The following is a 26,202-nucleotide window of genomic DNA, read 5'->3' on the forward strand; positions in this document are numbered from 1 at the left end:
TTCCTCATGTCTCATTATGGCCCCCCCTCCCTCATGTCTCATTATGGCCCCCTCCCTCATGTCTCATTATGGCCCCTCCCTCATGTCTCATTATGGCCCCCTCCCTCATGTCTCATTATGCCCCCCCTCCCTCCCTGTCTCATTATGCCCCCTCCCTCATGTCTCACTATGTCTCCCCCTCCCTCATGTCTCATTATGGCCCCCTCCTCATGTCTCATTATGGCCCCCTCCCTCATGTCTCATTATGGCCTCCTCCCTCATGTCTCATTATGGCCCCCCTCCCTCATGTCTCATTATGCCCCCCTCCTCATGTCTCATTATGGCCCCCCCTCCTCATGTCTCATTATGGCCCCCCCTCATGTCTCATTATGGCCCCCCTCCCTCATGTCTCATTATGGCCTCCCATGTCTCCCTCCCTCATGTCTCATTATGCCCCCCCTCATCCCTCATGTCTCATTATGCCCCTCCCTCCCCCTCATGTCTCATTATGTCTCTCCATCATGTCTCATTATGGCCCCCTCCTCCCTCATGTCTCATTATGCCCCCTCCCTCATGTCTCATTATGGCCCCCTCCCTCATGTCTCATTATGGCCCCCTCCCTCATGTCTCATTATGCCCCCTCCCCTCATGTCTCATTATGGCCCCTCCCTGTCCTCATGTTTCATTATGGTCCCCTCCCTCCCTCATGTCTCATTATGGCCCCTCCTCCTCATGTCTCATTATGGCCTCCTCCCTCATGTCTCATTATGGCCTCCTCCCTCATGTCTCATTATGGCCTCCTCCCTCATGTCTCATATGGCCCCCTCCCTCATGTCTCATTATGGCCTCCTCCCTCATGTCTCATTATGGCCCCCTCCCTCATGTCTCATTATGGCCTCCTCCCTCATGTCTCATTATGGCCTCCTCCCTCATGTCTCATTATGGCCCCCCTCCCTCCCTCATGTCTCATTATGGCCTCCTCCCTCATGTCTCACTATGGCCTCCTCCCTCATGTCTCATTATGGCCTCCTCCCTCATGTCTCATTATGGCCCCCTCCCTCCCTCATGTCTCATTATGGCCCCCTCCCTCCCTCATGTCTCATTATGGCCTCCTCCTCCCTCATGCCTCATTATGGCCTCCTCCCTCCCTCCCTCATGCCTCATTATGGCCTCCTCCCTCGCTCCCTCCCTCATGTCTCATTATGGCCTCCTCCCTCCTCCCTCCCTCATGTCTCATTATGGCCTCCTCCCTCCCTCCCTCATGTCTCATTATGGCCTCCTCCCTCATGTCTCATTATGGCCTCCTCCCCCTCATGTCTCATTATGGCCCCCTCCTCCCTCCCTCATGTCTCATTATGGCCTCCTCCCTCCCTCCTCCCTCATGTCTCATTATGGCCTCCTCCTCCCTCATGTCTCATTATGGCCCCCTCCCTCATGTCTCATTATGGCCCCCTCCCTCCCTCATGTCTCATTATGGCCCCCTCCCCTCCCTCATGTCTCATTATGGCCCACTCCCTCCCTCATGTCTCATTATGGCCCCCTCCCTCCCTCATGTCTCATTATGGCCCCCTCCCTCCCTCATGTCTCATTATGGCCCCCTCCCTCCCTCATGTCTCATTATGGCCCCTCCCTCCCTCATGTCTCATTTTGGCCCCCTCCCTCCCTCATGTCTCATTATGGCCCCCTCCCTCCCTCATGTCTCATTATGGCCCCCTCCCTCCCTCATGTCTCATTATGGCCCCTCCCTCCCTCATGTCTCATTATGGCCTCCTCCCTCCCTCATGTCTCATTATGGCCTCCTCCCTCCCCCATGTCTCATTATGGCCCCCTCCCTCATGTCTCATTATGGCCCCCTCCCTCATGTCTCATTATGGCCCCCCTCCTCCCTCATGTCTCATTATGGCCCCCCTCCTCCCTCATGTCTCATTATGCCCCCCTCCTCCTCATGTCTCATTATGGCCCCCTCCCTCATGTCTCATTATGGCCCCCTCCCTTCCTCATGTCTCATTATGGCCCCCTCCCTTCCTCATGTCTCATTATGGCCCCTCCCTCCTCATGTCTCATTATGGCCCCCTCCCTCCCTCATGTCTCATTATGCCCCCTCCCTCATGTCTCATTATGGCCCCTCCCTTCCTCATGTCTCATTATGGCCCCCTCCCTCATGTCTCATTATGGCCACCTCCCTCATGTCTCATTATGGCCCCCTCCCTCATGTCTCATTATGGCCCCCTCCCTCCCTCTCTCATTATGCCCCCCTCCCTCATGTCTCACTATGTCTCCCTCCCTCATGTCTCATTATGGCCCCCTCCCTCATGTCTCATTATGGCCCCCTCCCTCATGTCTCATTATGGCCTCCTCCCTCATGTCTCATTATGGCCTCCTCCTCCCTCATGTCTCATTATGGCCTCCCCTCCCTCATGTCTCATTATGGCCCCCTGTCTCATTATGTGTGCCTCCCCTCCCTCATGTCTCATTGTGCCTCCCCTCCCTCATGTCTCATTATGGCCTCCTCCCTCCCTCATGTCTCATTATGGCCCCCTGTCTCATTATGGCCCCCTCCTTCATGTCTCATTATGGCCTCCCTCATGTCTCATTATGGCCTCCCTCATGTCTCATTATGGCCTCCCTCATGTCTCATTATGGCCCCCTCCCTCATGTCTCATTATGGCCCCCTCCCTCATGTCTCATTATGGCCTCCCTCATGTCTCATTATGGCCTCCCTCATGTCTCATTATGGCCCCCTCCCTCATGTCTCATTATGGCCCCCTCCCCATGTCTCATTATGGCCTCCTCCTCATGTCTCATTATGGCCTCCTCCCTCATGTCTCATTATGGCCTCCTCCCTCATGTCTCATTATGGCCTCCTCCCTCATGTCTCATTATGGCCTCCTCCCTCATGTCTCATTATCCCCCCGGCTCATTATGCCTCCCCATGTCTCATTATGGCCCCCCTCCCTCATGTCTCATTATGGCCCCCTCCCTCATGTCTCATTATGGCCCCCCTCCTCCCTCATGTCTCATTATGGCCCCTCCTCCCTCATGTCTCATTATGGCCCCCCCTCATGTCTCATTATGGCCCCCCCTCCCTCATGTCTCATTATGCCTCCCCTCCTCCATGTCTCATTATGCCTCCCCCTCCCCCCATGTCTCATTATGGCCCCCTCCCTCCCTCATGTCTCATTATGGCCTCCCCTCCTCATGTCTCATTATGGCCTCCTCCCCCCATGTCTCATTATGGCCTCCCCCTCCCTCATGTCTCATTATGGCCTCCTCCCTCCCTCATGTCTCATTATGGCCTCCTCCCTCCCCCATGTCTCATTATGGCCCCCCCCCCCTCATGTCTCATTATGGCCTCCTCCCCTCCCTCATGTCTCATTATGGCCTCCTCCCTCCCTCATGTCTCATTATGGCCTCCTCCCTCATGTCTCATTATGGCCTCCTCCCTCATGTCTCATTATGGCCCCCCCTCCCTCATGTCTCATTATGCCCCCTCCCCTCCTCATGTCTCATTATGGCCTCCTCCCTCCCTCATGTCTCATTATGGCCTCCTCCCTCCCTCATGTCTCATTATGGCCTCCTCCCTCCCTCATGTCTCATTATGGCCTCCCCCCTCCCTCATGTCTCATTATGGCCTCCCCCTCCCTCATGTCTCATTATGGCCCCCTCATGTCTCATTATCATCAAATCAAATGTATTTATATAGCCCCCATCCCTGATGTCTCAAAGTGCTGTACAGAAACCCATGTCTCAAAACCCCAAACAGCAAGCAATCTCATGTATGCCCCCCTCCCTCCCCCTCAGAATGCCAAAACCTCCCTCAGAGAGGAACAAGGCTATGTGGTGTGGCCCCCTCTTCTGGCTGTCTCATTATGGCAGAACATGGCCAAGATGTTCAAATGTTCATAAATGACCAGCATGTCAAATTATAATCATCACAGGCAGAACAGTTGAAACTGGAGCAGCAGCACGGCCAGGTGGACTGGGGACAGCAAGGATGTCCACATGTCAGGTAGTCCTGAGGCATGGTCCTAGGGCTCAGGTCCTCCGATGTCTCATTATTAGAGAGAGCATACTTAAATTCACACAGGACACCGGATAGGACAGGAGAAGTACTCAGATATAACAAACACCATATGACCCCCCGACATGTCAAACTACTGCAGCATAAATACTGGAGGCTGAGACAGGAGGAGTCAGGAGATGGCCTGTGGCCCCATCCGAGGACACCCCGTCATTATGGAAGGTTATAACCCCCTCCACTTTGCCAAGCACAGCCCCCACACCACTAGATGGATATCTTCAACCACCAACTTCCATCCTGAGACAAGGTCTCATTATAGCCCACAAAGATCTCCTCATGTCTCATTATGGCCCCTCCCTCATGTCTCATTATGCCCCCCCTCATGTCTCATTATGGCCCCCTCCCTCATGTCTCACTATGGCCCCTCCCTCATGTCTCATTATGGCCTCCTCCCTCATGTCTCATTATGGCCTCCTCCCTCATGTCTCATTATGGCCCCCTCCCCCCCCTCATGTCTCATTATGGCCCCCCCTCCCTCATGTCTCATTATGGCCTCCCCCTCCCTCATGTCTCATTATGGCCCCCTCCCCCTCCCTCATGTCTCATTATGGCCCCCTCCCTCATGTCTCATTATGGCCTCCTCCCCTCATGTCTCATTATGGCCTCCTCCCCTCATGTCTCATTATGGCCTCCTCCCTCATGTCTCATTATGGCCCCTCCCTCATGTCTCATTATGGCCCCTCCCTCATGTCTCATTATGGCCTCCTCCTCATGTCTCATTATGGCCCCCTCCCTCATGTCTCATTATGGCCCCCTCCCTCCCTCATGTCTCATTATGGCCCCCCCCCCTCATGTCTCATTATGGCCCCCTCCCTCATGTCTCATTATGGCCCCCTCCCTCCCTCATGTCTCATTATGGCCCCCTCCCTCATGTCTCATTATGGCCCCCCCTCCCTCATGTCTCATTATGGCCCCCTCCCTCCCTCATGTCTCATTATGGCCCCTCCCTCCCTCATGTCTCATTATGGCCCCCACTCCCTCATGTCTCATTATGGCCCCCTCCCTCATGTCTCATTATGGCCCCCCTCCCTCATGTCTCATTATGGCCCCCTCCCTCATGTCTCATTATGGCCCTCCTCCTCATGTCTCATTATGGCCCCTCCTCCCTCATGTCTCATTATGGCCCCCTCCTCCCTCATGTCTCATTATGGCCCCCTCCCTCCCTCATGTCTCATTATGGCCCCCATCATCCATCATGTCTCATTCTCATTATGGCCCCCTCCTCCCTCATGTCTCATTATGGCCCCCTCCCTCATGTCTCATTATGGCCCCCTCCCTCATGTCTCATTATGGCCCCCTCCCTCATGTCTCATTATGGCCCCCTCCTCCCTCATGTCTCATTATGGCCCCCTCCCTCCCTCATGTTCATTATGGCCCCCTCCCTCATGTCTCATTATGGCCCCTCCCTCATGTCTCATTATGGCCTCCTCCCTCATGTCTCATTATGGCCTCCTCCCTCATGTCTCATTATGGCCTCCTCCCTCATGTCTCATTATGGCCTCCTCCCTCATGTCTCATTATGGCCTCCTCCCTCATGTCTCATTATGGCCTCCTCCCTCATGTCTCATTATGGCCTCCTCCCTCATGTCTCATTATGGCCCCTCCCTCATGTCTCATTATGGCCCCCTCCCTCCCTCATGTCTCATTATGGCCCCCTCCCTCCCTCATGTCTCATTATGGCCCCCTCCCTCCCTCATGTCTCATTATGGCCCCTCCCTCCCTCATCCCTCTCATTATGGCCACCTCCCTCCCATCCCTCCCTCATGTCTCATTATGGCCCCCCTCCCTCCCTCATGTCTCATTATGGCCCTCCCTCCTCCCTCATGTCTCATTATGGCCTCCCTCCCTCATGTCTCATTATGGCCTCCTCCTCCCTCATGTCTCATTATGGCCCCCTCCCTCATGTCTCATTATGGCCCCCTCCCTCATGTCTCATTATGGCCTCCTCCTCATGTCTCATTATGGCCCCCCCTCCCTCATGTCTCATTATGGCCCCCTCCTCCCTCATGTCTCATTATGGCCTCCCTCCCTCATGTCTCACATTATGGCCTCCTCCCTCCCTCATGTCTCATTATGGCCCCTCCCTCCCTCATGTCTCATTATGGCCTCCTCCCTCATGTCTCATTATGGCCCCCTCCCTCATGTCTCATTATGGCCCCCTCCCTCCCTCATGTCTCATTATGGCCCCCTCCCTCATGTCTCATTATGGCCCCTCCCTCCCTCATGTCTCATTATGGCCCCCTCCCTCATGTCTCATTATGGCCCCCCTCCCTCATGTCTCATTATGGCCCCCTCCCTCCCTCATGTCTCATTATGGCCCCCCTCCCTCATGTCTCATGTCTCATTCTCATGGCCCCCTCCCTCATGTCTCATTATGGCCCCCTCCTCCCTCATGTCTCATTATGGCCCCCTCCCTCCCTCATGTCTCATTATGGCCCCCTCCCTCCCTCATGTCTCATTATGGCCCCCTCCCTCCCTCATGTCTCATTATGGCCCCTCCCTCCCTCATGTCTCATTATGGCCCCCTCCCTCCCTCATGTCTCATTATGGCCCCTCCCTCCCTCATGTCTCATTATGGCCCCTCCCTCCCTCATGTCTCATTATGGCCCCCTCCCTCCCTCATGTCTCATTATGGCCCCCTCCCTCCCTCATGTCTCATTATGGCCTCCTCCCTCATGTCTCATTATGGCCCCCTCCCTCCCTCATGTCTCATTATGGCCCCCTCTCATGTCTCATTATGGCCCCCTCCTCCCTCATGTCTCATTATGGCCCCCTCCCTCATGTCTCATTATGGCCTCCTCCCTTCCTCATGTCTCATTATGGCCCCCTCCCTCCTCATGTCTCATTATGGCCTCCTCCCTCCCTCATGTCTCATTATGGCCCCCCCCTCCCTCATGTCTCATTATGGCCCCCTCCCTCCCTCATGTCTCATTATGGCCCCCTCCCATCCCTCATGTCTCATTATGGCCTCCTCCCTCCCTCATGTCTCATTATGGCCCCCTCCTCCTCGTCTCATTATGCCCCCTCCCTCATGTCTCATTATGGCCCCCCTCCCTCATGTCTCATTATGGCCCCCTCCCTCATGTCTCATTATGGCCCCCTCCTCCCTCATGTCTCATTATGGCCTCCTCCCTCATGTCTCATTATGGCCTCCCTCCCTCATGTCTCATTATGGCCTCCTCCTCCCTCATGTCTCATTATGGCCCCCTCCCTCATGTCTCATTATGTGCCTCCCTCCCTCATGTCTCATTGTGCCTCCCTCCCTCATGTCTCATTATGGCCTCCTCCCTCCCTCATGTCTCATTATGGCCCCCTCCCTCCCTCATGTCTCATTATGGCCCCCATCCCTCATGTCTCATTATGGCCCTCCTCATCCTCATGTCTCATTATGGCCCCCTCCCTCATGTCTCATTATGGCCCCCTCCCTCATGTCTCATTATGGCCTCCCTCATGTCTCATTATGGCCCCTCCCTCATGTCTCATTATGGCCTCCCTCCCTCATGTCTCATTATGGCCCCCTCCCCCATGTCTCATTATGGCCCCCTCCCTCCCTCATGTCTCATTATGGCCCCCTCCCTCATGTCTCATTATGGCCCCTCCTCATGTCTCATTATGGCCTCCTCCCTCATGTCTCATTATGGCCCCTCCCTCATGCCCCCTCCCTCCCTCATGTCTCATTATGGCCCCCTCCCTCCCTCATGTCTCATTATGGCCCCCTCCCTCCCTCATGTCTCATTATGGCCTCATGTCTCATTATGGCCCCCTCCCTCCCTCATGTCTCATTATGGCCCCCTCCCTCCCTCATGTCTCATTATGGCCCCCTCCCTCCCTCATGTCTCATTATGGCCCCCCTCCTCCCTCCTCATGTCTCATTATGGCCCCCCCTCCCTCATGTCTCATTATGGCCCCCTCCCTCATGTCTCATTATGGCCCCCTCCCTCATGTCTCATTATGGCCCCCCCCTCATGTCTCATTATGGCCCCTCCCTCCCTCATGTCTCATTATGGCCTCCTCCCTCATGTCTCATTATGGCCCCCTCCTCCCTCATGTCTCATTATGGCCCCCTCCCTCCCTCATGTCTCATTATGGCCCCTCCCTCATGTCTCATTATGGCCCCCTCCCTCATGTCTCATTATGGCCCCCCCTCCCTCATGTCTCATTATGGCCCCCTCCCTCATGTCTCATTATGGCCCCTCCCTCATGTCTCATTATGGCCTCCTCCCTCCTCTCATGTCTCATTATGGCCTCCCTCCCTCATGTCTCATTATGGCCCCCCCATGTCTCATTATGTCCCCCTCATGTCCCATGTCTCATTATCCCCATGTCTCATTATGGCCTCCCTCCCTCATGTCTCATTATGGCCCCCCCTCCCCCCTCATTATGGCCTCCCTCATGTCTCATTATGGCCTCCTCCCTCCCTCATGTCTCATTATGGCCCCTCATTATGGCCCCTCCCTCCTCATGTCTCATTATGGCCCCCCTCATGTCTCATTATGCCTCCCCATGTCTCATTATGGCCTCCCTCATGTCTCATTATGGCCCTCCCTCATGTCTCATTATGGCCCCCTCCTCATGTCTCATTATGGCCCCCTCATGTCTCATTATGGCCCCCTCATGTCTCATTATGGCCTCCCTCCTCATGTCTCATTATGGCCCCTCCTCATGTCTCATTATGGTCCCATGTCTCATTATGGCCCCCCCTCATGTCTCATTATGGCCCCCTCCCTCATGTCTCATTATGGCCCCCTCCCTCCTCATGTCTCATTATGGCCCCCCCTCCCTCATGTCTCATTATGGCCCCCTCCCTCATGTCTCATTATGGCCCCCTCCCTCATGTCTCATTATGCCCCCTCCCATTCCCTCATGTCTCATTATGGCCCCTCCCCCCCCCCTCCCTCATGTCTCATTATGGCCCCCTCCCTCCTTTATCATGTCCTCATGTCTCATTATGGCCTCCCCTCCCTCATGTCTCATTATGGCCTCCTCCCTCATGTCTCATTATGTCTCATTATGGCCCCTCCCCTCATGTCTCATTATGGCCTCCCTCATGTCTCATTATGGCCTCCTCCTCATGTCTCATTATGGCCTCCCTCCCTCATTATGTCCCTCATGTCTCATTATGGCCCCCTCCCTCATGTCTCATTATGGCCCCTCCCTCATGTCTCATTATGGCCCCCTCCCTCATGTCTCATTATGGCCCCTCCCTCATGTCTCATTATGGCCCCCTCCCTCATGTCTCATTATGGCCTCCTCCCTCATGTCTCATTATGGCCCCCCTCCCTCATGTCTCATTATGGCCCCTCCCTCATGTCTCATTATGGCCCCCTCCCATGTCCATTATGGCCCCCTCCCTCCCTCATGTCTCATTATGGCCCCCTCCCTCCCTCATGTCTCATTATGGCCCCTCCCTCCCTCATGTCTCATTATGGCCCCCTCCCTCCCTCATGTCTCATTATGGCCCCCCCTCCCTCATGTCTCATTATGGCCTCCCTCCCTCATGTCTCATTATGGCCCCTCCTCCCTCATGTCTCATTATGGCCTCCCTCATGTCTCATTATGGCCCTCCCTCATGTCTCATTATGGCCCCCTCCTCCCTCATGTCTCATTATGGCCCCCTCCCTCCCTCATGTCTCATTATGGCCCCCTCCTCCCTCATGTCTCATTATGGCCCCCTCCCTCCCTCATGTCTCATTATGGCCCCCTCCTCCCTCATGTCTCATTATGGCCCCCTCCCTCCCTCATGTCTCATTATGGCCCCCTCCTCCCTCATGTCTCATTATGGCCCCCTCCCTCCCTCATGTCTCATTATGGCCCCCTCCCTCCCTCATGTCTCATTATGGCCCCCTCCCTCCCTCATGTCTCATTATGGCCCCCTCCCTCCCTTATGGCCTCCCTCATGTCTCATTATGGCCCCCTCCCTCCCTCATGTCTCATTATGGCCCCCTCCCTCCCTCATGTCTCATTATGGCCCCCTCCCTCCCTCATGTCTCATTATGGCCCCCCCCTCCCTCATGTCTCATTATGGCCCCCTCCCTCCCTCATGTCTCATTATGGCCCCCCTCCCTCCCTCATGTCTCATTATGGCCCCCCCCTCCTCATGTCTCATTATGGCCCCCTCCCTCATGTCTCATTATGGCCCTCCCTCATGTCTCATTATGGCCCCCTCCCTCATGTCTCATTATGGCCCCCCTCCCTCATGTCTCATTATGCCTCCCCCTCCTTCATGTCTCATTATGGCCCCCCCTCCCTCATGTCTCATTATGGCCCCCCCTCCTCCATGTCTCATTATGTCCCCCCCCTCATGTCTCATCCTCCTCCCTCATGTCTCATTATGGCCTCCTCCCTCATGTCTCATTATGGCCTCCTCCCTCATGTCTCATTATGGCCCCCTCCCTCATGTCTCATTATGGCCTCCTCCCTCATGTCTCATTATGGCCTCCTCCCTCATGTCTCATTATGGCCCCTCCCTCATGTCTCATTATGGCCTCCTCCCTCATGTCTCATATGGCCTCCTCCCTCATGTCTCATTATGGCCTCCTCCCCCTGTCTCATTATGCCTCCCCGTGTCTCATTATGGCCTCCCTCATGTCTCATTATGCCTCCCCATGTCTCATTATGCCTCCCCCATGTCTCATTATGGCCCCCTGTCTCATTATGCCTCCCCATGTCTCATTATGCCTCCCCATGTCTCATTATGCCTCCCCCATGTCTCATTATGCCTCCCCATGTCTCATTATGCCTCCCCATGTCTCATTATGCCTCCCCCTCATTATGCCTCCCCCCTCATGTCTCATTATGGCCTCCCCCTCATGTCTCATTATGGCCCCCTCCCTCATGTCTCATTATGGCCTCCTCCCTCATGTCTCATTATGGCCTCCTCCCTCATGTCTCATTATGGTCCCCTCCCTCATGTCTCATTATGGTCCCCTCCCTCATGTCTCATTATGGTCCCCTCCCTCATGTCTCATTATGGCCCCCTCCCTCATGTCTCATTATGGCCCCCTCCCTCATGTCTCATTATGGCCCCCTCCCTCATGTCTCATTATGGCCCCCTCCCTCATGTCTCATTATGGCCCCCTCCCTCATGTCTCATTATGGCCCCCTCCCTCCCTCATGTCTCATTATGGCCTCCCCCCTCCCTCATGTCTCATTATGGCCTCCTCCCTCCCTTCATGTCTCATTATGGCCCCTCCCTCCCTCATGTCTCATTATGGCCTCCCTCATGTCTCATTATGGCCTCCCTCATGTCTCATTATGGCCTCCCTCATGTCTCATTATGGCCTCCCTCATGTCTCATTATGGCCTCCCTCATGTCTCATTATGGCCTCCCTCATGTCTCATTATGGCCCCCTCCCTCATGTCTCATTATGGCCCCCTCCCTCATGTCTCATTATGGCCTCCTCCCTCATGTCTCATTATGGCCTCCTCCCTCATGTCTCATTATGGCCCCCTCCCCCATGTCTCATTATGGCCACCTCCCTCATGTCTCATTATGGCCTCCTCCCTCCCTCCCTCCCCCTGTCTCATTATGGCCCCCTCCCTCCCTCATGTCTCATTATGGCCCCTCCCTCCCTCATGTCTCATTATGGCCCCCTCCCTCATGTCTCATTATGGCCCCTCCCTCCTTCATGTCTCATTATGGCCTCCTCCCTCCCCATGTCTCATTATGGCCTCCTCCTCCCTCATGTCTCATTATGGCCCCCTCCCTCCCTCATGTCTCATTATGGCCCCCTCCTCCCTCATGTCTCATTATGCCCCCTCCCTCATGTCTCATTATGGCCCCCTCCCTCATGTCTCATTATGGCCTCCTCCCTTCCTCATGTCTCATTATGGCCCCCTCCCTTCCTCATGTCTCATTATGGCCCCCTCCCTTCCTCATGTCTCATTATGGCCCCCTCCCTTCCTCATGTCTCATTATGGCCCCCTCCCTTCCTCATGTCTCATTATGGCCCCCTCCCTCATGTCTCATTATGGCCCCCTCCCCTCATGTCTCATTATGGCCCCCTCCCTCATGTCTCATTATGGCCCCCTCCCTCATGTCTCATTATGCCCCCTCCCTCATGTCTCATTATGGCCCCCTCCCTCATGTCTCATTATGTCCCCCTCCCTCATGTCTCATTATGGCCCCCTCCCCTCATGTCTCATTATGGCCCCCTCCCTCATGTCTCATTATGGCCTCCTCCCTCATGTCTCATTATGGCCCCCTCCCTCATGTCTCATTATGGCCTCCTCCTCATCCCTCATGTCTCATTATGGCCCCCTGTCTCATTATGTCCCCCTCCCTCATTATGTGCCTCCCTCCCCCTCATGTCTCATTGTGCCTCCCCTCCCTCATGTCTCATTGTGCCTCCCCTCCCTCATGTCTCATTATGGCCTCCTCCCTCCCTCATGTCTCATTATGGCCCCCTGTCTCATTATGGCCCCCTCCTTCATGTCTCATTATGGCCTCCCCTCATGTCTCATTATGGCCTCCCTCATGTCTCATTATGGCCTCCCTCATGTCTCATTATGGCCTCCCTCATGTCTCATTATGGCCTCCCTCATGTCTCATTATGGCCTCCTCCCTCATGTCTCATTATGGCCCCCTCCCTCATGTCTCATTATGGCCCCCTCCCTCATGTCTCATTATGGCCCCCTCCTCATGTCTCATTATGGCCCCTCCCTCATGTCTCATTATGGCCTCCTCCCTCATGTCTCATTATGGCCTCCTCCCTCATGTCTCATTATGGCCTCCTCCCTCATGTCTCATTATGGCCCCCTCCCTCATGTCTCATTATGGCCCCCTCCCTCATGTCTCATTATGGCCCCCTCCCTCATGTCTCATTAGGCCCCCCTCCTCCCTCATGTCTCATTATGCCCCCCTCCTCCCTCATGTCTCATTATGGCCCCCTCCCTCATGTCTCATTATGGCCCCCTCCCTTCCTCATGTCTCATTATGGCCCCTCCCTCCTCATGTCTCATTATGGCCACCTCCCTCATGTCTCATTATGGCCCCCCCCTCATGTCTCATTATGCCCCCTCCCTCATGTCTCACTATGTCTCCCCTCCCTCATGTCTCATTATGGCCCCCTCCCTCATGTCTCATTATGGCCCCCTCCTCATGTCTCATTATGGCCTCCTCCCTTATGTCTCATTATGGCCTCCTCCCTCCCTCATGTCTCATTATGGCCCCCTGTCTCATTATGTCCCCCCCCCCTCATTATGTGCCTCCCTCCCTCATGTCTCATTGTGCCTCCCCTCCCTCATGTCTCATTATGGCCTCCTCCCTCCCTCATGTCTCATTATGGCCCCCCTCCTCATGTCTCATTATGGCCCCTCCCTCCTTCATGTCTCATTATGGCCTCCCATGTCTCATTATCATGTCTCATTATGGCCTCCCCATGTCTCATTATGGCCTCCCTCATGTCTCATTATGGCCTCCCTCATGTCTCATTATGGCCCTCCCTCATGTCTCATTATGGCCCCCATCCCTCATGTCTCATTATGGCCCCTCCCTCATGTCTCATTATGGCCCCCTCCCTCATGTCTCATTATGGCCCCTCCCTCATGTCTCATTATGGCCCCCTCCCTCATGTCTCATTATGGCCCCTCCCTCATGTCTCATTATGGCCTCCTCCCTCATGTCTCATTATGGCCTCCTCCCTCATGTCTCATTATGGCCTCCTCCCTCATGTCTCATTATGGTCCCCTCCCCTCATGTCTCATTATGGTCCCCTCCTCATGTCTCATTATGGCCCCCTCCCCCTCATGTCTCATTATGGCCCCCTCCCTCATGTCTCATTATGGCCCCCTCCCTCATGTCTCATTATGGCCCCCTCCCTCATGTCTCATTATGGCCCCCCTCCCTCATGTCTCATTATGGCCCCCTCCCTCCCTCATGTCTCATTATGGCCCCCTCCCTCCCTCATGTCTCATTATGGCCCCCTCCCTCCTCATGTCTCATTATGGCCCTCCCTCATGTCTCATTATGGCCCCCTCCCTCATGTCTCATTATGGCCCCTCCCTCATGTCTCATTATGGCCCCCCTCCTCATGTCTCATTATGGCCCCCTCCCTCCCTCATGTCTCATTATGGCCCCCTCCCTCCTCATGTCTCATTATGGCCCCCTCCCTCCTCATGTCTCATTATGGCCCCCTCCCTCCCTCATGTCTCATTATGGCCCCCTCCCTCCCTCATGTCTCATTATGGCCCCCTCCCTCCCTCATGTCTCATTATGGCCCCCTCCCTCCCTCATGTCTCATTATGGCCCCCCCTCCCTCATGTCTCATTATGGCCTCCCTCCCTCATGTCTCATTATGGCCCCCACTCCTCATGTCTCATTATGGCCCCCCACTCCCTCATGTCTCATTATGGACCCCTCCCTTCCTCATGTCTCATTATGGCCACCTCCCTCATGTCTCATTATGGCCACCTCCCTCATGTCTCATTATGGCCCCCTCCCTCATGTCTCATTATGGCCCCCTCCCCCCTCATGTCTCATTATGGCCCCCTCCCTCATGTCTCATTATGGCCCCCCCTCATGTCTCATTATGCCCTCCTCCCTCATGTCTCATTATGGCCCCCTCCCTCCCTCATGTCTCATTATGTCTCCCCCCCTCATGTCTCATTATGTCTCCCCCTCCCTCATGTCTCATTATGGCCTCCTCCCTCATGTCTCATTATGGCCTCCTCCCTCATGTCTCACTATGGCCTCCTCCCCCTCATGTCTCACTATGGCCTCCTCCCCCGTGTCTCATTATGCATCCCCGTGTCTCATTATGCCTCCCCCATGTCTCATTATGCCTCCCCTCCCTCATGTCTCATTATGCCTCCCCCCCTCCCTCATGTCTCATTAGGCCCCCCTCCTCCCTCATGTCTCATTATGCCCCCCTCCTCCCTCATGTCTCATTATGGCCCCCTCCCTCATGTCTCATTATGGCCTCCCCCTCCCTCATGTCTCATTATGCCTCCCCCTCCTCCATGTCTCATTATGCCTCCCCCCCCCCCCATGTCTCATTATGGCCTCCTCCCTCCCTCATGTCTCATTATGCCTCCCCCCCTCCTCCATGTCTCATTATGCCTCCCCCTCCCCATGTCTCATTATGGCCTCCCCCTCCCTCATGTCTCATTATGCCCTCCTCCCCTCCCTCATGTCTCATTATGGCCTCCTCCCTCCCCATGTCTCATTATGGCCTCCCCCCTCCCTCATGTCTCATTATGCCCTCCTCCCTCCCTCATGTCTCATTATGGCCTCCTCCCTCCCTCATGTCTCATTATGGCCTCCTCCCTCCCTCATGTCTCATTATGGCCTCCTCCCTCCCTCATGTCTCATTATGGCCTCCCCCTCCCTCATGTCTCATTATGCCCTCCTCCCCTCCCTCATGTCTCATTATGGCCTCCTCCCTCCCTCATGTCTCATTATGGCCTCCTCCCTCCCTCATGTCTCATTATGGCCTCCTCCCTCCCTCATGTCTCATTATGGCCTCCCCCCTCCCTCATGTCTCATTATGGCTCATCCCCCTCCCTCATGTCTCATTATGGCCCCCTCATGTCTCATTATCATCAAATCAAATGTATTTATATAGCCCTTCGTACATCAGCTGATATCTCAAAGTGCTGTACAGAAACCCAGCCTAAAACCCCAAACAGCAAGCAATGAGGATGTAGAAGCACGGTGGCTCGTAAAACTCCCTAGAAAGGCCAAAACCTAGGAAGAAACCTAGAGAGGAACAAGGCTATGTGGTGTGGCCAGTCCTCTTCTGGCTGTGCCGGTGGAGATTATAACAGAACATGGCCAAGATGTTCAAATGTTCATAAATGACCAGCATGGTCAAATAATAATCATCACAGGCAGAACAGTTGAAACTGGAGCAGCAGCACGGCCAGGTGGACTGGGGACAGCAAGGAGTCCACATGTCAGGTAGTCCTGAGGCATGGTCCTAGGGCTCAGGTCCTCCGAGAAAGAAAGAGAGAGAGAATTAGAGAGAGCATACTTAAATTCACACAGGACACCGGATCCCTCCCTCAGGACAGGAGAAGTACTCCAGATATAACAAACTGACCATAGACCCCGACACAAACTACTGCAGCATAAATACTGGAGGCTGAGACAGGAGGAGTCAGGAGACACTGTGGCCCCATCCGAGGACACCCCCGGACAAGGCCAAACAGGAAGGTTATAACCCCACCCACTTTGCCAAAGCACAGCCCCCACACCACTAGAGGGATATCTTCAACCACCAACTTACCATCCTGAGACAAGGCTGAGTATAGCCCACAAAGATCTCCGCCACGGCACAACCCAAGGGGGGGCGCCAACCCAGACATTATACCACCCCCCTCCCTCATGTCTCATTATGCCCCCCCCCATGTCTCATTATGCCGCCCCCCCATGTCTCACTATGGCCTCCTCCCTCATGTCTCACTATGGCCTCCTCCCCTCATGTCTCACTATGGCCTCCTCCTCATGTCTCACTTATGCGCCCCCCATGTCTCATTATGCCCCCCTCATGTCTCATTATGCCTCCCCCTCCCTCATGTCACATTATGGCCTCCCCCTCCTTCATGTCTCATTATGGCCTCCCCCTCCCTCATGTCTCATTATGGCCTCCCCCCTCCTTCATGTCTCATTATGGCCTCCCCCTCCTTCATGTCTCATTATGGCCTCCCCCTCCCTCATGTCTCATTATGGCCTCCCCCTCCCTCATGTCTCATTATGGCCTCCCCCTCCCTCATGTCTCATTATGGCCTCCCCCTCCCTCATGTCTCATTATGGCCTCCCCCCCTCCCTCATGTCTCATTATGGCCTCCCCCTCCCTCATGTCTCATTATGGCCTCCCCCCTCCCTCATGTCTCATTATGGCCTCCCCATGTCTCCCCCCCCTCCTCATGTCTCATTATTATGGCCTCCCCTCCCTCATGTCTCATTATGGCCTCCCCCCTCCCTCATGTCTCATTATGGCCTCCCCCTCCCTCATGTCTCATTATGGCCTCCCCCTCCTTCATGTCTCATTATGGCCTCCCCTCCCTCATGTCTCATTATGGCCTCCCCCTCCCTCATGTCTCATTATGCCTCCCCCTCCCTCATGTCACATTATGGCCTCCCCCCTCCCTCATGTCTCATTATGGCCTCCCCCTCCTTCATGTCTCATTATGGCCTCCCCTCCCTCATGTCTCATTATGGCCTCCCCTCCCTGTCTCATTATGCCTCCCCCCTCCCTCATGTCTCATTATGGCCTCCCCCTCCCTCATGTCTCATTATGGCCTCCCCCTCCCTCATGTCTCATTATGCCTCCATCATGTCTCATTATGGTCCCCCCCTCCATCATGTCTCATTATGTCTCCCCCTCCCTCATGTCTCATTATGGCCTCCCCCTCCCTCATGTCTCATTATGGCCTCCCCCTCCTTCATGTCTCATTATGGCCTCCCCTCCCTCATGTCTCATTATGGCCTCCCCCTCCCTCATGTCTCATTATGCCTCCCCCTCCCTCATGTCTCATTATGGCCTCCCCCTCCCTCATGTCTCATTATGGCCTCCCCCTCCCTCATGTCTCATTATGCCTCCATCATGTCTCATTATGGCCTCCCCCTCCCTCATGTCTCATTATGGCCTCCCCTCCCTCATGTCTCATTATGTCTCATTATGGCCTCCCCCTCCCTCATGTCTCATTATGTCTCATTATGGCCTCCCCCTCCCTCATGTCTCATTATGGCCTCCCCCTCCCTCATGTCTCATTATGTCTCATTATGGCCTCCCCCTCCCTCATGTCTCATGATGGCCTCCCCCTCCCCATGTCTCATTATGCCTCCCCCTCCATGTCTCATTATGTCTCATTATGCCTCCCCCTCCATGTCTCATTATGGCCTCCCCCTCCCTCATGTCTCATTATGGCCTCCCCTCCATGTCTCATTATGTCTCATTATGCCTCCCCCTCCATGTCTCATTATGGCCTCCCCCTCCCTCATGTCACATTATGGCCTCCCCCTCCCTCATGTCTCATTATGGCCTCCCCCTCCCTCATGTCACATTATGCCTCCCCCTCCCTCATGTCTCATTATGGCCTCCCCCCTCCCTCATCCCTCATGTCTCATTATGCCTCCCCCTCCCTCATGTCTCATTATGGCCTCCCCCTCCATCATGTCTCATTATGCCTCCCCCCTCCCTCATGTCACATTATGGCCTCCCCCTCCCTCATGTCTCATTATGCCTCCCCCTCCCTCATGTCTCATTATGGCCTCCCCCTCCCTCATGTCTCATTATGTCTCATTATGGCCTCCCCTCCCTCATGTCTCATTATGTCTCATTATGGCCTCCCCCCTCCCTCATGTCTCATTATGTCTCATTATGGCCTCCCCCTCCCTCATGTCTCATTATGCCTCCCCCTCCCTCATGTCTCATTATGTCTCATTATGGCCTCCCCCTCCCTCATGTCTCATTATGTCTCATTATGGCCTCCCCCTCCCTCATGTCTCATTATGTCTCATTATGGCCTCCCCCTCCCTCATGTCTCATTATGTCTCATTATGGCCCCCCCTCCCTCATGTCTCATTATGTCTCATTATGGCCTCCCCTCCATGTCTCATGGCCTCTCCCCTCCCTCATGTCTCATTATGTCTCATTATGGCCTCCCCCCTCCCTCATGTCTCATTATGTCTCATTATGGCCTCCCCCTCCCTCATGTCTCATGTCTCATTATGGCCTCCCCTCCCTCATGTCTCATTATGTCTCATTATGGCCTCCCTCATGTCTCATTATGTCTCATTATGGCCTCCCCCCCCTCCCTCATGTCTCATTATGTCTCATTATGGCCTCCCCTCCCTCATGTCTCATTATGCCTCCCCCTCCCTCATGTCTCATTATGTCTCATTATGGCCTCCCCCTCCCTCATGTCTCATTATGTCTCATTATGGCCTCCCCCCCCCATGTCTCATTATGCCTCCCCCTCCATGTCTCATTATGTCTCATTATGCCTCCCCTCCATGTCTCATTATGGCCTCCCCCCTCCCTCATGTCTCATTATGGCCTCCCCTCCATCATGTCTCATTATGCCTCCCCCTCCCTCATGTCTCATTATGTCTCATTATGGCCTCCCCCTCCCCATGTCTCATTATGCCTCCCCCTCCATGTCTCATTCTGTCTCATTATGCCTCCCCTCCATGTCTCATTATGGCCTCCCCCTCCCTCATGTCTCATTATGGCCTCCCCCTCCCTCATGTCTCATTATGGCCTCCCCCCTCCCTCATGTCTCATTATGGCCTCCCCCTCCCTCATGTCTCATTATGGCCTCCCCCTCCCTCATGTCTCATTATGCCTCCCCTCCCTCATGTCTCATTATGGCCTCCCCCTCCCTCATGTCACATTATGCCCCCCTCCTCCCTCATGTCTCATTATGGCCTCCCCCTCCCTCATGTCTCATTATGGCCTCCCCCTCCATGTCTCATTATGGCCTCCCCCTCCCTCATGTCTCATTATGCCTCCCCCTCCCTCATGTCTCATTATGGCCCCCTCCCTCCCTCATGTCTCATTATGGCCTCCCCCTCCCTCATGTCTCATTATGGCCTCCCCTCCCCTCATGTCACATTATGGCCTCCCCTCCTTCATGTCTCATTATGGCCTCCCCCTCCCTCATGTCACATTATGGCCTCCCCTCCATCATGTCTCATTATGGCCTCCCCTCCCTCATGTCTCATTATGGCCTCCCCCTCCCTCATGTCTCATTATGGCCTCCCCCTCCATCATGTCTCATTATGGCCTCCCCCTCCCTCATGTCTCATTATGGCCTCCCCTCCCTCATGTCTCATTATGGCCTCCCCCTCCTCATGTCTCATTATGGCCTCCCCCTCCCTCATGTCTCATTATGGCCTCCCCCTCCATGTCTCATTATGTCTCCCTCCATGTCTCATTATGTCTCATTATGGCCTCCCCCCTCCCTCATGTCTCATTATGGCCTCCCCCTCCCTCATGTCTCATTATGGCCTCCCCCCTCCCTCATGTCTCATTATGGCCTCCCCCCCTCCCTCATGTCTCATTATGGCCTCCCCCCTCCCTCATGTCACATTATGGCCTCCCCTCCCTCATGTCTCATTATGGCCTCCCCTCCCTCATGTCTCATTATGCCTCCCCTCCCTCATGTCTCATTATGGCCTCCCCCCTCCATCATGTCTCATTATGGCCTCCCCCTCCCTCATGTCTCATTATGCCTCCCCCCTCCCTCATGTCTCATTATGGCCCCCTCCCTCCCTCATGTCTCATTATGGCCTCCCCCTCCCTCATGTCTCATTATGGCCTCCCCCTCCCTCATGTCACATTATGGCCTCCTCCCTCCCTCATGTCTCATTATGGCCTCCCCTCCATCATGTCTCATTATGGCCTCCCCCTCCCTCATGTCTCATTATGGCCTCCCCCTCCCTCATGTCTCATTATGGCCTCCCCCTCCCTCATGTCTCATTATGGCCTCCCCCTCCCTCATGTCTCATTATGGCCTCCCCCCTCCATGTCTCATTATGTCTCCCCCTCCCTCATGTCTCATTATGTCTCATTATGGCCTCCCCTCCCTCATGTCTCATTATGGCCTCCCCCTCCCTCATGTCTCATTATGGCCTCCCCCTCCCTCATGTCTCATTATGGCCTCCCCCTCCCTCATGTCTCATTATGGCCTCCCCCTCCCTCATGTCTCATTATGGCCTCCCCCCTCCATGTCTCATTATGTCTCCCCCTCCCTCATGTCTCATTATGTCTCATTATGGCCTCCCCTCCCTCATGTCTCATTATGGCCTCCCCCTCCCTCATGTCTCATTATGGCCTCCCCCTCCATGTCTCATTATGTCTCCCCCTCCATGTCTCATTATGTCTCATTATGGCCTCCCCCTCCCTCATGTCTCATTATGGCCTCCCCCTCCCTCATGTCTCATTATGGCCTCCCCCTCCATGTCTCATTATGCCTCCCCCTCCCTCATGTCTCATCAAGGCTAGTTTGAAGTATCTCAAATATAAAATATATTTTGATTTGTTTCACATGTCTTAATGTTGATGTCTTCATTATCATTCTACAAAGTAGAATACAAAGGAAAAACCCTGGAATGAGTAGGTGTCCAAACTTTCCCCTGGTACTGTATATTTGTGTTATTTCCTATATTTTATACATTCATACAGGTTCTCAGAAATATATTTTTTCTGCTGTATTTTATATGTTCAAAATGAGATGTTATATTGTCTTGTCTTTTTTTCAGGATCACAGAGGCCTTTTTAAAGGCAGACCCCCACATCCAGATACAAGGTTCAGGGGGCAAGATGTTCACCATCTCCACAGCAATAGACAACATGGAGGCCTACACTAAACTCACAGGTACGTTCAACCCCATAGAAATATAAAGTGTAGAATGGCTCTGGTCTGTTCTACTTACTCTCAAACCTCTGGTTGTCTGGGTTTTATGCCAGGCGTCAAGGCTGTCCAAACAGCTGGGTTTTATGCCAGGTGTCAAGGCTGTCCAAACAGCTGGGTTTTATGCCAGGTGTCAAGGCTGTCCAAACAGCTGGGTTTTATGCCAGGTGTCAAGGCTGTCCAAACAGCTGGGTTTTATGCCAGGCGTCAAGGCTGTCCAAACAGCTGGGTTTTATGCCAGGCGTCAAGGCTGTCCAAACAGCTGGGTTTTATGCCAGGTGTCAAGGCTGTCCAAACAGCTGGGTTTTATGCCAGGTGTCAAGGCTGTCCAAACAGCTGGGTTTTATGCCAGGTGTCAAGGCTGTCCAAACAGCTGGGTTTTATGCCAGGTGTCAAGGCTGTCCAAACAGCTGGGTTTTATGCCAGGTGTCAAGGCTGTCCAAACAGCTGGGTTTTATGCCAGGTGTCAAGGCTGTCCAAACAGCTGGGTTTTATGCCAGGTGTCAAGGCTGTCCAAACAGCTGGGTTTTATGCCAGGTGTCAAGGCTGTCCAAACAGCTGGGTTTTATGCCAGGTGTCAAGGCTGTCCAAACAGCTGGGTTTTATGCCAGGTGTCAAGGCTGTCCAAACAGCTGGGTTTTATGCCAGGTGTCAAGGCTGTCCAAACAGCTGGGTTTTATGCCAGGCGTCAAGGCTGTCCAAACAGCTGGGTTTTATGCCAGGCGTCAAGGCTGTCCAAACAGCTGGGTTTTATGCCAGGTGTCAAGGCTGTCCAAACAGCTGGGTTTTATGCCAGGTGTCAAGGCTGTCCAAACAGCTGGGTTTTATGCCAGGTGTCAAGGCTGTCCAAACAGCTGGGTTTTATGCCAGGTGTCAAGGCTGTCCAAACAGCTGGGTTTTATGCCAGGTGTCAAGGCTGTCCAAACAGCTGGGTTTTATGCCAGGTGTCAAGGCTGTCCAAACAGCTGGGTTTTATGCCAGGTGTCAAGGCTGTCCAAACAGCTGGGTTTTATGCCAGGTGTCAAGGCTGTCCAAACAGCTGGGTTTTATGCCAGGTGTCAAGGCTGTCCAAACAGCTGGGTTTTATGCCAGGTTTCAAGGCTGTCCAAACAGCTGGGTTTTATGCCAGGTGTCAAGGCTGTCCAAACAGCTGGGTTTTATGCCAGGTGTCAAGGCTGTCCAAACAGCTGGGTTTTATGCCAGGTGTCAAGGCTGTCCAAACAGCTGGGTTTTATGCCAGGTGTCAAGGCTGTCCAAACAGCTGGGTTTTATGCCAGGTGTCAAGGCTGTCCAAACAGCTGGGTTTTATGCCAGGTTTCAAGGCTGTCCAAACAGCTGGGTTTTATGCCAGGTGTCAAGGCTGTCCAAACAGCTGGGTTTTATGCCAGGTGTCAAGGCTGTCCAAACAGCTGGGTTTTATGCCAGGCGTCAAGGCTGTCCAAACAGCTGGGTTTTCCATGCCTGTTTTTTTGTGTGGCACATTGCTGTCCATATAATTACTGCTCGGTTTGGTTTGCATGATTACCTCTCATCTTCCCACACTCCTTATCACCTTGTCTCTCCCTCCCTCCTCCTTTCCCCTGTAGACCATGTGTTTGAGCAGATTATGTACTCGTCATCCTCTGAGCTGGCTGAGGCCAGAGAGATCCTCCAAAACATCACCTGCAGACGCCTCTACAAGTGTGTGGGACAGACTCAGGCTGAGAAGCGAATGGAGGTTTCACAGGTGTGTGTGCGTGTGTTTGGAGAGAGGATATCCTTCCATGGCATACTAGCGGAGCTTTCTACGAGATTCATATTATGTACCTCTCACCCTCGTCTTCTCTTCCCCCAGGAAAAGCTCCTGGACTGGGCAGGCTGTGTGGCGAGGTCCAGGCCTCAGAATGACCTTCAAAATGTTACTCTGCAGCCAGGGGACTTTGTTGTCAATGTGAGTGTCCAGTCTTTTCACCTCAATCAGGGAACTGATTGAAAACATTTTACCATAGCCCCCCCTTTTCTATAGGTAACCCTTTGTTACCAGTTGTTCTGTTGAACATATGTATCTCTTTGTAAGTCCATCTCTCTTTCACTTTATCAGATCATCAACATGGACTGGGGTATGAAGGAGAAGAACCCCATCGACAAAGTGCACTTCTACTGTAAGAACGACCCAACCAAAGCTTACCGGATCCGCAAGGACCAGGTCACTACTTCAATTACATATTTTTATTTTATTTTTTATTATCTAATCATTTTTGGAGCTTGGAAACATGATATAAGGCAATTGTTGTTCCTGTAGGTGTCCAAGCTGCTGCCAGAACGGTTTGCTGAGCAGCTTATCAGGGTCTACTGTAAGAAGACCGATGAGAGGACCATGGAGGCAGCTAAGAAGAACTTTGTCCAGTGGTGCATGGATATGAACTTCTCCAAACCTCAGGTCAGGAGGCCTCTCTTTCATTTATATATCATTTTATCTCAAGTTGTTAGCGTTTTTACGTTGACAGTGCAAGGCTAAGCCAGCTAGCTATCGCTATTTTACCTGCACAACACACCGTATTTTCCCTATGTTTAAAATTTACACTGGTATCCCTGTGTGTTTGTGATCACATTTATTTAGGATGGAGATGTGATTGCACCAGAGCTCACCCCTCTTAAGGCAAGCTGGGCACACAACAATGACAATGATGAAGAGGATAGCCAGGGAGGAAGAGGCTGGGCTGCAGTCAATGGTGGAGAGAAGGCAAAGACCAGACTCTTTTAAGAGGAAGATGAGAAACGAGAGGGTATCCTTCTGCTTACGGCAGTGGTTACCAATCATGGTCTTTGAAGGCCACAGGGTATGGAAGGTTTTGTTCCAACCCAGCACTAACACACCTGGTTCAGCTAATCTATGTCATTAAGATGAACTGACTAGCTGAATCAGGTGTGTTCATGATCGGTTGTAACAAAAGCCTGCACACCCTGTTGCTCCCTAGGACCATGGGTTGGTGACCACCACCTCAAGAAAATGTAAGTCAGACTTTCAGAAGAAGGCGCTTTAATCAGGGTTCTGTTCACTCTGATTCAGTTTTTCCAGGGATTAGATCATGTAGTTTATTTTTAAATTTACTTTTTCTGTTTTATTTCAAGCATACATTTTAGGTTTGGATATCTTAACGTTATGCTATTTCATGGTAAGAGAAGTGTGGGAGTATGTGAGTATACATACCTGTTCTCCCAGGCTATGCATGATGATGTATGCCACTATCAGACATGGATCTGTCCTATAGCCAAGCAACAACTATTACATATTTATCCATCCTGGTGAAAGTTACTCTTTGGACAAGCTGCTTTACCTTGTAATACTCCCAAACCTGAATGTGTACTTATCCTTGGTGTTATATTTGATCCACATGCAAACAAACAGGTAGCCATTGTTTGTGTTTCAGGGCATTGTCTTTCTTTTATGCATGGTTTCTACGCTGTTTTAGTTTTTACACCTACCATAGTTAGCCTGGTCATGCATACCTACAGTATGTAGGCAAAAGTAGGAGTTGACTAAAGCATATACAGATCAGGGTACAATATAACTTAATTATCTTCTGAAAAGCCACCACTTTAACTGACAAACAATGTTAAGTTATCATATTATCTTTGTTTTCATCCATGTACCCTACTGAGGCAAGTAGGTTAGCAGCTATCTGTCTAGTGTTTGGTATCATTTGGGAGTCTCGTTATGTTATCTTCATTTAAACAATGTTTACCCTAAAGTCTGCCTCGAGATGAGCCCACAGCTGTTGATCAGACATGTTTGTTGATTTAACTGATGCACTTTGTTTTAAATAAAGAATATCATTTTGAATGAAAGACTAATTTGGGGGGAGAGTCTCACCATTTGAAGGGTTTTGTAATACAGAATGTAGCTGGGGGGGGGGTCTATGGTAAACGGCTTGAGTCGTTCACGTTAGGATGGAATGCATAGTATACCCTGTTGTGAGAGGGTCAGTGCTATCCGGGTTCCTTGGGACATTCCTACCCTAAACCTTAACCCCTAACCTTAACCCTTACCTTAACCCCTAAACCTTAACCCCTAAACCTTAACCCCTAAACCTTAACCCCTCACCTTAACTCTGATCTTAACAATGTTGCTCGCTCTATATGCCTATTTGGAAGTTGATAACTTGGTAGCCTATAGACATAATAGTCTTCTCTTTTCAGCAGGATCCATTTGCTTTCCAACCTGCGATTGTATTTTAAATATAGTGAAGCCCTGTTGTAGCTGCATCACTGACAGATTTTCCGCATGTTCCCAACTTGTAGGCATGCCTTGTGATTGGGCTACACACAATCCACAGCTATTTTTTTTTAAAATAAGCTATTGATCCTCTGTGGCTATATTATAGGCCTACTCCTGGTGTAGTAATCTGAATGATTTCATTTCTTTCTGAACAGACAGAAGTAATTCACTTTGGCAAATGTATTTTAATGTATCGGGTGCTGCTCCAACTCAAGCACCCTTCCTGTGGGGCTATGATTCTATTCGGAAATAAATGATTACGTCCAACTGCTGGAGAGAAGAGTTAGGGTTAGGGTTAGGGTCTCTATCAGAGCAGAGAGAGTTAGGGTTAGGGTCTCTATCAGAGCAGAGAGAGTTAGGGTTAGGGTCTCTATCAGAGCAGAGAGAGTTAGGGTTAGGGTCTCTATCAGAGCAGAGAGAGTTAGGGTTAGGGTCTCTATCAGAGCAGAGAGAGTGAGGGAGATGATAGAAACTGAATCTCCTAGTTCTCTCACCACAGCAATGGCCACTCCTTGATCTATAT

General features: G+C 52.8%; 1 protein-coding gene across 2 annotated transcripts in view; it reads left to right on the plus strand.

The window, feature by feature from the left end:
- samhd1 (SAM domain and HD domain 1) overlaps positions 1-25,244 on the plus strand; it is a 67,480-nt gene extending 42,236 nt beyond the window's left edge. For both annotated transcript variants that reach the window (XM_046345470.1, XM_046345471.1), the window contains exons 11-16: positions 21,270-21,385; positions 23,008-23,147; positions 23,256-23,351; positions 23,502-23,606; positions 23,703-23,840; positions 24,021-25,244. In XM_046345470.1, coding sequence (XP_046201426.1) covers positions 21,270-21,385; positions 23,008-23,147; positions 23,256-23,351; positions 23,502-23,606; positions 23,703-23,840; positions 24,021-24,164 — 739 coding nt within the window. In that variant the 3' untranslated portion in view covers positions 24,165-25,244. The remainder of the gene's footprint in view (positions 1-21,269; positions 21,386-23,007; positions 23,148-23,255; positions 23,352-23,501; positions 23,607-23,702; positions 23,841-24,020) is intronic.
- Positions 25,245-26,202: the final 958 nt, after the last annotated feature.

Source organism: Oncorhynchus gorbuscha, linkage group LG04, assembly GCF_021184085.1.
Source record: "Oncorhynchus gorbuscha isolate QuinsamMale2020 ecotype Even-year linkage group LG04, OgorEven_v1.0, whole genome shotgun sequence".
Lineage (NCBI taxonomy): Eukaryota > Metazoa > Chordata > Actinopteri > Salmoniformes > Salmonidae > Oncorhynchus > Oncorhynchus gorbuscha.